At 49.2% G+C, this 13,300-nt stretch overlaps 1 protein-coding gene across 1 annotated transcript; it reads right to left on the bottom strand.

The window, feature by feature from the left end:
- Window positions 1-10,040: 10,040 nt before the first annotated feature.
- On the bottom strand, window positions 10,041-11,838 carry LOC143402179 (PRAME family member 5-like). The gene is made up of 2 exons (XM_076859599.1): window positions 11,288-11,838; window positions 10,041-10,479 (listed from the first exon to the last, which is right to left on the bottom strand). Exons 1-2 carry the CDS (start codon window positions 11,836-11,838, stop codon window positions 10,041-10,043), a joined length of 990 nt encoding a protein of 329 aa, XP_076715714.1.
- Window positions 11,839-13,300: the final 1,462 nt, after the last annotated feature.

Genomic DNA, 13,300 nt, shown 5'->3' with positions numbered 1-13,300 from the left:
CCTCCCTCTGTTCTGAGTGAAAACCTTCCCCAGGAGCCTCCATTCCCATCATGGTGTAAGTGTCGGCTGGAGCTTTCAGACAGAAACTCTAGCAGTGTCTCATGGCTCGGGATGACCAGTTTCCGGGTGCCTACATGGTTTTCTCAACAGAAGTGCCACCTTCCCCGACATCAGAGCCCACATGGCAGCTCCCTAAGGTGCTGAGGTAACCATGGAGACCAGGAGGAGGCTGCTCACTTCTCTACATGCCCAGGGACTATGAGAAGACAGCCCCTCTGAGCCAAGGATCTCTACTGGTGACTATAATGCTGGACTGGGAGTCTCCTCAAGGTTGGCGAGGGTAAAGAAGGGTAGGGAAGAAGAGTGGAAGAAGAGGAAAGAAGGGATGGAGGGAGGGAGGGAGGGAGGGGAGAGAAGAGGGAGTCAGAACCCGGTTTGAAGGCTACTGATCACAGGAATACTGGTTTTATATGTCAGCTTGACTGGGCTACAGGGTGCCCAGATATTTGATTAGTTCTGTGTGTCCACTGAGGGTGTTTCTGGATGAGATTAACATTGGAATAGGTAGAGTGACTTAGATGACCTTCCCGTATGTATTGGACACCATCCATTCCACTGAGGACCTGAAGTGAACAAGAAGGTTGAGAAAGGGGACATTTGCTCTCTGTCCCCCTGACTGCTGAGCTGGGGCTTCTCCTACCCTTGGATCAAATGTCACCATTGGCTTCCAGCTCACCAGCCATGGCTCCTGCTCCTCAGCTTCCACAGCTATGTTAACCAATCTCTTATAGTAAATCTCTTTTTACACCTCCTATTGACTCTGTTTCTCTACTCCTCACAGACCCCTGAAGAATATGCCCTCTACCTGCTCTGCAGCAGCTCCCAAGTTACTTTCTATCACAGGAGTTCACTGATTTTCTATGTGGAGAGTTTCTCTACATGCAATGATACTTTTGGCTCCTTGTTGGTCCTATGTCCTACCCATAAAAATATAAGGCCTTCCAAAGAGAGCAGGACTGTCTTTCTTAATTAAAGCAGTATCTGGCATTTAGCAATCACTCAATAATTACTAATGGAAGCAAAAATAGAGAGATGAAGGAAATATAGCAGATATATTATGAAGCTGGGCACATTGGTGCAGACTTGTAAACCCAGCTCCTCAGGAGGCTGAGGCAGCAGGATCACAATTTAGAGTCCAAACTCAGCAACTTAGAACCTTAAAAAGGGGTGGGGATGTAGGTCGGTGGTAGAACATTCCTGTATTCAATCCTCAGTGCTGCAAAGGGAAAACAAAAAGATATCTATTATGAGTAACAAAGGAGAAATGTTTTCCCCAAATATCCCAGGAGCTTCTTTGGAGCCTTCCATCCAAGATTTTGTCACAGCCCATCCAATGCTGCTCACGGGACGTCTTGCATCAACCCGGGGACACACAACCTCTTACATGGTCTCCAACCGAAGTGCTGTATTCCACATCCTGAAAAACACTGCCTGTCACAGCCCACTACAAGAAAAGTTTTCCAAAATTTCCAGAGAGGACGGATCGGGGCCTGTAGAATGGCCCAGTGGGAGAGGCTGAGGAGGACTCAGGAGGGGCTGGGGGAAGGGGAACACCTTGACTCCAAAGAGACAAAGTGACTGTCCCTCCTCTGCAAGTTGCTGCCTCTCAGGAAGAGGGTTGGGGTTTGCGTTATACCAATGAAGGTTTTTCCAATGACTTACCAAAACAACAGCAGTGAACACCCTGTGACCAGTTCTCATTTCTTTCCTTGATAACCATTTTTAAAAATTTATTTTTCAAGGTCCTAGGGATTGAACTCAGGGCACTTTAACATGCCCAACTGAGCTACATGCCCAACTCCACCTCCCCTTTTAAAGACAGGGTTGCTGAGGCTGGCCTCACTTGTGGTCCTTCTTCCTCAGCCTCCTGAGGAACTTGGATTACAGGCATACACTTTGTTCCACCTTAGCTGAACACGGTCTCCTAGTCTGCTTGGGCCACTATAACAGAACACCACAGCCGGGGTGATTTATAAACAACACATTTATTTCCCACAGTTCTGGGAGCTGGAATTGGGAGATGGGGGTGTCAGGATTGAGCTCCAATTCCTGGTTCATGGATGGCTGATTTCTGGCTGTGTCCTACCTGCTGAGGGAGTGAGGGGTACTCTGGCATCTCTACTCTGAGGGCGATCAGGAGAGTCCCAGCCTCAAGACATCCCAAGGACTTCAGCCACCCTGGGGATAAGGAATCCACACAGGGAAGTGGGGGGAGAAACACAAAGGGTCTATTGCACATAGATTGATTTGTTCTCCATACAATATCCCAAGGCTGCTGAGGCCTATTATATGGAGATAATCCTGCTTCCGGTGGAGGAGGCTGTGAACTGGAGGCCCTGCCTGGGCAGCTTCCCGGCCTTGTGGGGGAGAGGTTGATCCTGGTCTCCCAAGCACAGCTCTGGCCCAGAAAGAAGGGCTGGAGATGCGTCTTGGCATCTCCTACAGAGACCCCAGCTGGATCCTCCCGGGCCTGCAGCCTGCATGGAGAGTCAGCCCTGCTCAGGAGCGACCCACCCAAGCTCCCCGGGCTTCTGGGCGCTGCGATGGGCAGGGCCAGCGGGCGCCCCAGTCCCCTTCGCGGAGGAGGCTCTGTTCCGTTCACGGAGGGTGGCCTGTGCCTCCCTGTCTTCGGCGCTTTCCCCTCCCTCTCGGAGAGGCTCCCCCAGCTGGGTGTTGCCAAGGGACGCACCTGAGCAGGGGGCTCAGTCTTCCTCGTCCTCCTCCTCTGCGTCCTTATTGGGGGCGCATCTCTGGAAGCACTGCACGGAGGTGGCCAGGAAGAAGCTGGAGATGATGGCCGCGATGGAGACTGACCGCCACGCCCGAGAAGTTGATGATGAACTGGTCGGTGAGCCACAGGCTGAACTTGCACTCGCTGAAGCTGGCCTCCGACAGCTGCAGCAGCGCCACCCTGCGGTTCTCCGGGGACAGCGAGCACTGGATTTGGTTCAGGACAGTGAGCACTGGATTTGGTCCAGATCTTTGGAGAGGCGGGTGGCCAGAGGGTCAGCCTCAGCCCGGCCCAGCGGGAGTCCCGCCCCACCCCAGACAGGAGGAGAAAGGAGCTGGCCCGAGCGGAACTGAGACTTCTCTAGACCTTGGATTCACCATCGTGGGGAGAATCAGGACACGGGCTCTTCCCTGGGCTCCTAGAGGCTTAGGCGCCCTTTGGGTTTGGAGTTAGGGTGGCATGGGGGGCGCTACACTCCACTTAGGGCTGGGAACCTCTCTAGACCCGGTCACAGCCAGTCATGGCGAGGAGCAGGAGGTGGCAGCAGGTTCAGGGACTAGGAGCAGGGCCCACCCGGTGGCAGGACCCTCCAGGCTGCAGGGCCATGGCCCCACTGGATGTCATGCTCCTCTCCACCATCCTCAGGGCAGACAGGAAGAGAGGCTTGCCACTGTGTAAAGCCCCACCACCACAACACAGGAGAGGGAAGGAAGAGGAGGCAGCTGAAGGGGGTCTTCCGGTGGCATCTGGTACTTTTATTTATTTATTTATTTTGTACTGGGGACGGAACCCAAGATTGTCATCCACCACTGAGTTACAGGTTTCATAAGCTGCCCAGGCTGGCCTTGAACTTGGGATTCTCCTGCTTCAGCCTCCTCAGCGAATCACTGGGACAACAGGCATGTGCCACCACCCCCAGATGGAGTATTTGGTACTTGGAACTTGAGTGAAGCTTCCATGTGCTGAAGAGTCACCAGAAGACTGTGCTTGGATGCAGGCTCCCCAGGGATCCATTCAGAGGTCCAGGGGGGAGGGGGCTACTCTGCATTTTTTTTTTTTTTTTTTTTTTTTAGTACTGAGCATTGAAACTAGAGGTGTTTAGTCACTGAGGCACATCCCCAGGCCTTTTGTTTACATTTTACTGAGAGACAGGGCCTTGCTAAATTACTGAGGCTGACTTTGAACTCCCGGTCCTCCTGCCTCAGCCTTCTGAGCCGCTGGGATTTCAGGGAAGCACCACTGCGCCAGCCCACTCTGCATTTTTTAATAACTGGGGGATTCTGTTATGTCGGGAGGCAACTTTGAGAAGCTTCACTATCCAAACATCCAAGGAAGGGGCCTGAGCCCACCCCTGATAAGACCAGAGGAGGCCTCTTGCACTCTGCTTTCTGTATTGGGTTGACTGTAAGATTTCACTTGAGTGTTTGACTAATTTAAGAAGAAGCCTCAAACCCTCCAGTCTAGAAAAATGTTAATGATGGAGCCCATGGTGAGTAAGGGCTTGCTAATAATAACCACCACACAACCATCTCCACAAGGATCTTTCCATAGGACTCACACAAGCTCTGTTCTGAGCACCTGACTTAGATGAACTCATTTAATCCTTACAACAACTCCATAGAAAGGCCTCGATATTAGCCCCACTTTTCAGATGGGGAATGGGCTCAGACAGGTGAATTCACTACTCAAAGTTGGACAGCTAGTAAATGGCTGAGCCTAGATTCAAACCCAAGCATCCTGGCTCTGGAACCAATATGCCTCCAAAAGGAAGAGAAAGGGAGAGAAGCCAGGAAGAGAGGGCAGGGTGGGAACAAAAGACACCGACACTTCCTCCCCATGGCTGCCATCAGGTAGCTACCTGGTCGTAGGAGACACAGTTTCCAGGGTAAACAGTTCATAACATTTTTAGAGACATCTCTGATGACTCCCCCATTTTGGTGAGCTGTTTCTCTTGGGGTCCCCCCATCTGCCATCAGTGAAGTAGGAGGTGGTCAGAGTGGTAGGCAGGTGAAGTCTGTCCCTACCCTCGACTTAGATGAGGAGGGCAAAAATGAAAAAGGGAAGGATGGCACTCATGGTCCTGCAGTGTCCCCTGGTCCTCAGAGACCAAAGGAAGTTTGGGGTTTCAACCTTGGAGAGACACACCTTGAGAGGGTCTGTGGGTCTCACTGTATAAGGGGGCAGAGAGGACTGTTTTAAATGGGGGTTAGGAACTCGATATGGGATGCCCTCAAGGTGGGCCACCAAACAAGTGGTAAGAATAACTCAATAGAGTCCAGTCCATTTTGCAGAGAATTGAGAGGAGGCGGTGGACTTTTGGGAGTGGTAAAAGAACCAGGTCACCAGGAGATAGAGTTGGAGAAAGAGAAGAGGCAGAATTGGCTTTGCCAGAACAACATACCTGTGTAGCCAAAGAAGGTTCCTAGTGTATGCAAGAAGGAGCCAGAAGAGGTGAGGAGCAAGGGGGAGTGGAGAATCAGAGGGTGGTGAGCTGAGCAGGGAGGTGGGCTGTCCATATAGAAGCTCAAAGGGGAGATGTTGAGTGGCTTCTTTGGGAGGGCCTGTGACAGAGGAAGAGCCAAAAAAGAAGTTTAGTTCAGTCTAAACGTAATTCAAGGGGCAGTAGACATTGAGAGGGGCTCCGTTTGCCAAAGTGAAGGCTCTGATAAGGGCAACAAGTTCAGCCTGCTGATATTGGGAGTGGAGGCTCTTACACAACTGAGGCTAGAGAGACTATTGCCTACCCTGCCTGATGAATTCCCTCCTGAAGGAAGAAGGAGCCATCTGTGAACCAAGACTCAGAGTGAACTTGAAAAGGAGAAGAGATGGGAAGGTGGAGAATCTTGGTGCTGGGCCAAGACTTAAGTTAACTTTTGTGTCTCAAGAGGAGACTTGTCACTGCCATCTCTAGGGGGTAGACTTGTGAGGAGGAGAAGGATAGAGTCACTTCCCATGGGAGCCGGTGTGTGGATAAAGAAGAAGAGCCCTAGGTGAATGGAAAAAGGTATGTGGTCATTGTCCTGGGCCCTCAATCCAGGGTCCAAAGTGATGAGAAAAGCTGTTGGGGTCAAGTCTGCTCTGCAAAGAGAGGGACAACATCAGCAAAGAGGGAGAGGAGGTGTTGTGATTGGGCAGAAAATGGAGGAGGTTTTGAGACAGATGTGAATGGGCCTGTGGTGGGAGGTGATAGAAAGACTGGAAACGTCCACCTCAGAAGTGGGTCATGGGAAGGCACTGGCCAACAGAATAGGGGATGGTCCTAAGGTAAGGGTGAGGGTCAGGGGAGCAGCAGGTGAGTCTGCATGGAAGCATCTATAAGGACAGAAGCACAGCATAGTCCCCAAATTTGTGAGGATGTCCCTTCCCATAAGGGGAACAGGACACTGTGCAATGACCAAAAAGGAATGAGTAAAAATTAGAGAGCCACAAGCACAAACAAGGCTAGGTGTCTGTAAGGGTTGGTAGTTGGCCCCCAGAACACCCTGAGGACTGAATATGTAGCCCTGGTGTCTAGGAGGAAGGAGACGGGCCTACCTGACATATGCAGTGTTACCCTGAGTTTCCATGGAGTGATGGTAGTGGTTGGGTGATGGGGACCTAGGTCTTTTCAGTCCTCTGCAGTCAGTTCTAAGAGTTGGAAAGAGGAACCCAAAGGGCCAGGTGGCTGGGGGGCCCCCATGTGCTCAGGGAATATGAACAGCCCAGTGTCCCTCTTGATGACATTTAGGACAAAAATCCAGAAATTATGAGGCTTGGGACATGTATGAGCCCAGTGATCCATCTGACCACATTTAAAACAGGGTCTAAGTGGTTCTGAGGGACCATCCCATGGGCCAGTGACACCAGGGACAGATGGTTTGAGCGAGCATCTGCTATCTCTGCTTTCAGGCCTTTTCACCTTTCTCATTATACACCTTAAAGGTCACTTCCAGAACCTCAGCTTTGGAATTTAGAAGCCCCCTCTCAAAGCATCTGTCAAAAGGAGACAAAATTGCAATGTATGCAGTCCAAGGGAGAAATAAAGCATGTCCACGTGCTTCTGCCCCTTTCATGCTTTATTCACTCAAATTACTCAATGCAATTTCACACTATAGGTTCTTTTATTTAACATTTATTTTTTTAGATGTAGATGGACACAACACCATGCCTTTATTTTTATGTGGTGTTGAGGATCGAACCCGTGTCCCGCCCATGCTTGGTGAGTGTTCTACCACTGAGCCATAATCCCAGCCCTCTATATGTTCTTAATCAAGAAAATGACAATCCTTAATGCTAGGCACTGCGATAGACATAATCAATTCACAGCAAACAATTCTAGATTAACTAATTCACAGCAAACAATTCTAGATTAATTTTAAGCACTGCAAACACAATCATGACAGTATAATAGCAGACCTTCCCTCTGCATGCTTATTTTTCTTAGGCCTGCTTGTGAGCCAATCCTCCCAAACACCCTTTAGCTTGCAGGGGAACCAAAGAATGCTTCCCCATCCCTGTTCTCACAGGTAGGTTTTGGGAGTCTCTGCTGTGTCTCTAACAACTCTCTTCCAATTTATTCTTTTCTTTTTAGTACTTATAAGGTTCTTGCTTAGCACCTGGATGATCATCTTAAATGATAGCTGCCATTTTAAGGAAAACATTTCACTTTCCTGCCCAAGGGAGTTACTGAGAAAGGCTCATCACTCCCTCATACCAATCAAACCCTTAACCACCTGCATTAGGGCCCACTGAGCTCTGATTCCTGAGCTTCCCCTATAAAAGTCCCAGAACTCAAGCCTGTTCTGCCTCTCTCTCCTATAGAGAGATGGCCTTCACTTGTCAAGTCTGAAAAATAAACTCATGTGGATTTCTGTCTTTCATTTGTTGCCCATCTATCTTTCATTCCTTGCTTTACCTACACCCTCATCCCAGGTTTTCAGTTTTTTTTTTTGAAAGGAATCTTTAAGGACATCAATTTTACATGCCAGTGCATACCAATTAAATGTAGAAAGTATAAATCCAAATTAAAGAATGCATATCATTGTGTTCATATGAGCTCTGGTTCTCCTCTCAGATAGACAATTTTCTTCAAATTAAAACTCCGGCCCCGAGAGTCACATCCATATTGGATTTACTTTTTCACTTATTTGTTCACATACTTTTGTGGTTCTGGGGATGGAACCCAGGTCTTTCCCCATGCTAGGCAAGTGCTCTACCACTGAGCTATGTCCCCAGGCCCTCAGTTATCTTTTATGAAGTTCACTCATTTCTGTAGAAAAGCATGGGTTCTGGGTACCTAGACTGTACAGGTGAAATTGGCCAGTGTTCCAGAAGGGGATCTAGACCCCTTTGATGCAGATGCACAAAGGAATGTGAACCTTTCAGTAGCACTCCAGGGAGTGGAACCCAGTCCCCTTCTGACATGGCCAATTCTGACCTTACAGATATGGTCCTGTTTGCCAAGACATCCTACAGTTGTGGGCTATCTCAAAGCACAGATGAACCTAGAGTCAAAAGATGAGAAGCTCAAAGAGCAGTCTGGGTGCTTTAGTCCCAGGGCTGTGTGGGGACACATGCAGCTCACAATACTTATAAAATTCAAGGAGTCTGGACACACCAGAATATCTTCAAGTCCCTTTTTGGTCATAAGAACCCTTAAAACAACCAGTGATGACACATCTCATATTGCAGATTTCCTTGCCTTTATTTGATCCTAGAATTCAACAGCAGAGCAGAATGAATGCTGTTCAGAACTTCCCCCTAGCCACACACGCAAGTTAGACATAGAGCCAGAGGAAAGGAAGTATCATAAAGAGGGGTGAGGCACACAGATTGCTGTGTGGGGAACAGATGGGCTGGCTTTGTAGGACCTGAACTCTGCTACCTGTTCCAAGAGTGAGCTGCAGTCTGCTTACAGATCCAGGTGGGTTCCACTTCACTATGTATGGAGAAGCCTTCAGGCCCAAATTAGAACACATACACAGGCACCTTTAGGATAACTGAAAAGAATATTGGGTGGACCTCCTTCTCCTCCTTGGATGTGAAGCAAAGGCTAAGGTCACTGCATAACCCCACCAGCCTGAGTCCTCATCAGGAGTCATCATTTAGGGGATCTTGGCCTAGGACCAGGCAGCACAGGCAGGGCCACCCATTTGCCCTCAGCCACCTCATCCTTCCTCATCCTATGATCATCTGCTGATTGAAAACCTTGTGTCCCTGGGTAGGGAGAGATGGGAAGTATTAGGGGAACATCTGTCAGTTATGAGCAGCCTTCTCCCCCACCAGAAGGTGGTAATTTATTAAGTTTAGTTTAGAAACATTTGCAACTGTTATCTACCTATATAATTCTACTATTTTGATGAAAGCTAATTTGGATGGTTTCATTGGCCATGACTACATTATTTCAGGAAAGACTTGGTAGCAGGATGACAGGCAAGGTTTTGTGAGGCCCAGAGAGCCTATTTTATTCTCATTGCATCCAAAGAACAAGACGCCAAGTTTCTAGGTCTATGTGGAGACCCACAAGGATGGGTGTACCTTGAGTGTCTAGGTGGCAGTGAGGTAGCCTAAGAAGGGCTTTTTGAAATGTTACTGTCCACTTAGGATGCTCCAGGCCTCCTGTGTTCCCCTACATGGATTATGCCACAGTGTAGCCACAGATAATGACCTGATTTCAGTTTGATGCTTTGAGTTTCTGGGAATGAACCTCATTGATCACCAAGTACTTGGTGGTATTTCTCCGTCAGCCCCTGGAGAATTCCAGTGTCAAATTCAGAAAACTGGGTAAAACCATCATGGAAGATGTCAGAGGACTAATCTTGAGATTCCGTTCATTTCAGACTATTTATTTATGGACTATCCATGAAACAAAATAGTTTCTTCATATGTGCATGAAGCCTAAACCGCATTCGAAAAATCCACGCCCCTTGTTATGACTCTATACAGACACATGTGGCTCTATGCAGAAGGTCCAATCTTCAGGGACTTCCTTCTAATGTAGTCCCAGCATCTGATTCCTTTCCCCATCCACACTTCAGGCAGTGTCTGAAATGCTGGGCTCTGGGTTTCCTTCATGATCCCTCGACATCCTGGTTATACATCCAATTGCATAGAGGGCATATTTTCATACACACCCAACTAGGCAGCTGTTGGACAGAAACAGTGAATGAGGCCCTGATTGTAGATGAACATGTGGCCACATTGAGGACAGGGCACAGTATCGAAAATAAGGACCTTTGGCTGCCTAAAGTCCTTCAATAGTGCTGTGAGCTCAGCAGAGTTGGGAACATCTCTCTCGGTGGATGGCACCCTGGGCATCATAGCTCTCCAGAGGGGCAGGGTATAGCTCTCTGCTCAATTGGCTCAGCCTGGCAGTGTGACAGAGCAGATCCCTGAGGATTGACATGGAGATGCGATTCCGGAAAAAGCACAAGGTCCTGAGCTGAGAGCAGTGGCTCAGGACAGGCAGGATGGCTTGGAGCTGGAAGTCCGCAATCTCACAGGCTTCCATGTCCAACCTGTTCAGGGTGGAGGCAACAGTCTCCAGCAGAATTTTGAGGGGCTCTGGACTGAAATTGGTCAGTTTGATGTATCTCAGATCCAGGTGCCTTAGCTGGCTGGTGTTTGGGCATGGGGAGAAATAATTCCAGTCGGAATCTGAGAGTGGGCAGTTGGTTATTGAGAGGGTCTCCAGGGGGGTCTTCAGGTTCCTAAGGAGAAACAAGGCAGTTAGTTCTGATGGAGAAAATGAATTGGCCTAAACCCAATGTCTCCATGGCCATCTGAATATGGTTGACATTTTGTAGAATCTGCTCATTCAGGTCACTCCATTTCAACCTGAATCTTTCACCACTACTTGTGTGGCCAGGTGGGTCCTCCATCGCTATGAGTGTCACCCTCAATGACAAGCAGAAAGCCACATATCTAGCCACAGGAAGTCAGGAAGAGCCATGCACCAAAGACAAATCCAGGAAAGATGTGTCAAAACACACTGGGGTTAACTCCTGCAGGGCTCACTCCCTGTCCCCTCAGCAAGGGCTTACTTCCTGCTTTTCACTCACAACCCCTGAGTCATCACCTGGAACTCCAGCTGCCTTCCCAGGAGGAAATTAGAAGTGGGCTCCTCTGCTCCCAGAAGGAGGAAAACAGAGCTTCCTTGTTAAACAGGTAGAGGTGTGGGGGCTTCCCTCCTTCAAAGTCTTCACCTCTACCCAGCTTTGTACACTTGTCACTGGAAAGGCCTCCAAGAAAAGGAACCTCATCTACCCTCACTAGCTCCTGTTTACATCAGCTGGCTTCCCAGCATGATGTCACTTCCCAGACCATGAGACTTGGTTTAACCCTTTCCTCTAACACAGGTTAGGAGATCAAGCTTCAGGATACAACAGGAACAGATAATGGGGTATTTACCTTCCAGTGCCTTGTTCACCATGAGAGTGTCAGTGGCTGGCACACAGTAGGTGCCCTTTCATATTTACTCATACTGGTCTGCAGAGGAAGCTCATCCCCCTTACTCACCTCAGCACCTGTTCCAGGTGGCCCTCGAGGAGGAGGACAGCATCCACACAGAACTTCCTCAGGCAGTCCATCCTGAGGAACTGCGAGGTGAGCTGGGAGAGCAGCCACTCCTGCTCCTCTGGGGAGGTGTGGGCAGGCATGCGGACCTGGGAGACAAGCAGCTTCCTCAGGTTCCTCATCTGGCCCAAGAAAGGAGCATAATCAGCCAAGGTGGAGGGCACCCAGGTGCAGTGCACTTCCACCATCTTAATAGAGTCCAGCTGCAACAGTCTCAGGACCTTCCTGGTGTGGCGGATGGGTTTCGCAAGGATCTTCAGCCTATTGCAACACAGGTGCAGCCTGTCCCTTCTCTGTGTGACCCATAGGAACAAGAGAGTCAGGAATTCAGCCAGGGGCCCTTCTGTGAGGCACAAGTCTATGAAAATCTTCAAGGGCAGCTTAGCTGCCATTGCTGGACCAAGTTTTAATGTTCGATTTTTCTTAATGTCCTCTGGTGAGCAGGCATCGACCATGTCTCCAGACCATATCCTCCAGAAGTTCCTTGGAACCATCCGCAAATCCAGCCCCAGCAGTTTCCACCTCCTGCGGTGACCACAGCAGAGTCTCAGCCCTGAGGCCCTTTCCTTCCACTCTCAGCTGCTGCTCCCTGCTCCACTTCTTCCTTCTGTCACACTTTTCTCCAAACTAGCCTGGTGCACCCAGTTGTACAGACTAAGGCAGGGGCAGGTACAGCCTCATTCAGGGGTCAGCACAGCTGCCACAAGCACCTCCACATCTGGGAGCCTTTCCCAGATGTGGCTCAGCATGGCCAAGGCCTCTCCACCCCTCCTTGCTGGCAGCACAGGAAGCCTGTGGAGCACACTTCAGCAACCACTCTCCCTGCCTATACCCATCCCTTCCCTGGCACAGAGGGTGCTCCCTTCCAGGCCACCTGGGTCCCCCTCACCTGGGGCAATCCTTCTGGGCAAGCAGCATGTCCAGCCCATCCAGTGCCACTGGGAGCATCTCCAGCTGTGGCTTCCTCATCAGGGCCCCCAGGGGCAGGCAGGTGAAGAGCCAGGCCTGCACCATTTTCTTCAGGACCTCAGTGTGTCCCCTACTGAAGGCCTCCACAAAGAGTGGCAGGAAGAGCTCTATGGGCAGGTTCTCCAGGTCCAGGATGGCCCTGGACTTGTCACTCAGCAGGCTGCGCCCTGCCAGCTCCAGCAGCGTGGGTGGGGATTGGGTGCTCATCCTGGGGAGTCTGAAAAAATAAGGATCCTGGAAAATGGTCCATAGAAAAGGCCACTATCCCATCCATTGCCAGCCAATTGGAAGGGAATACTGGGGAGTCCAAATACTCACCCCAACCTTAATGGGGGAAAGCCTTTGATTTTTTTTTGTCCTTATAAAATGCGAATTGGAGTGTCATGTGACTTAATGCAATAGGCTCCTCAGTTTCAATAATATACAGTGGCTCAGAAAGGAGTTACCTTCACATGGGTGATGTTATTTTTAATTTAAAAAAATTAAATGGGCACTTATTAAGCATGTACCCATATTATGAAACACTTGGATATTACAACAGAGTCTCATGGATATTTGTTACACATGTCAGAATCTGCCACCTTAGGGGGGAGTTCAAGAGAACAAACAGATCAGAAGAACAGAGTCTGTGAACTGTTGCATGAGATAGTTTGAAGCTTTTTGTTTATTTGTTTCAACAAATTATAAAATTACAAAACTACATAAGCCTTGAAGTATAATTTGGGGGATGAGGCAATATTGGCGATTGAATTCAGGACACTCAACCAGTAAGTCACTACCCCAGCCATATTTTGTATTTTAGTTGGAGACAGGATATCACTGATTTGTTTAGCACCTCTTGCTGCTGTGGCTGGCTTTGAACTCTGGCCTCCTCAAAGTCTGGAGGTGTAGGGATTACAGGTGTGTGCCATCACGCCCAGCAAAACAGTATAATTTTAAGGGCACACAAAATAAGTATTTCTATTATCAGAAAATAGAATTCCAATC

This window comes from Callospermophilus lateralis, chromosome 6, assembly GCF_048772815.1.
Source record: "Callospermophilus lateralis isolate mCalLat2 chromosome 6, mCalLat2.hap1, whole genome shotgun sequence".
Lineage (NCBI taxonomy): Eukaryota > Metazoa > Chordata > Mammalia > Rodentia > Sciuridae > Callospermophilus > Callospermophilus lateralis.
The sequence above is the reverse complement of the archived record's forward strand: the minus strand, read 5'-3'. Positions and strand labels throughout refer to the sequence as shown.

Coding starts and splice junctions, on each gene's coding strand:
- LOC143402179 (XM_076859599.1), bottom strand. CDS start 11,838: ATGGTTCCAAGGAACTTCTGGAGGATATGGTCTGGAGACATGGTCGAT. Junction 10,480..11,287: donor CACCTGGAACAGGTGCTGAG/GTGAGTAAGGGG, acceptor GTTTCTCCTTAG/GAACCTGAAGACCCCCCTGG.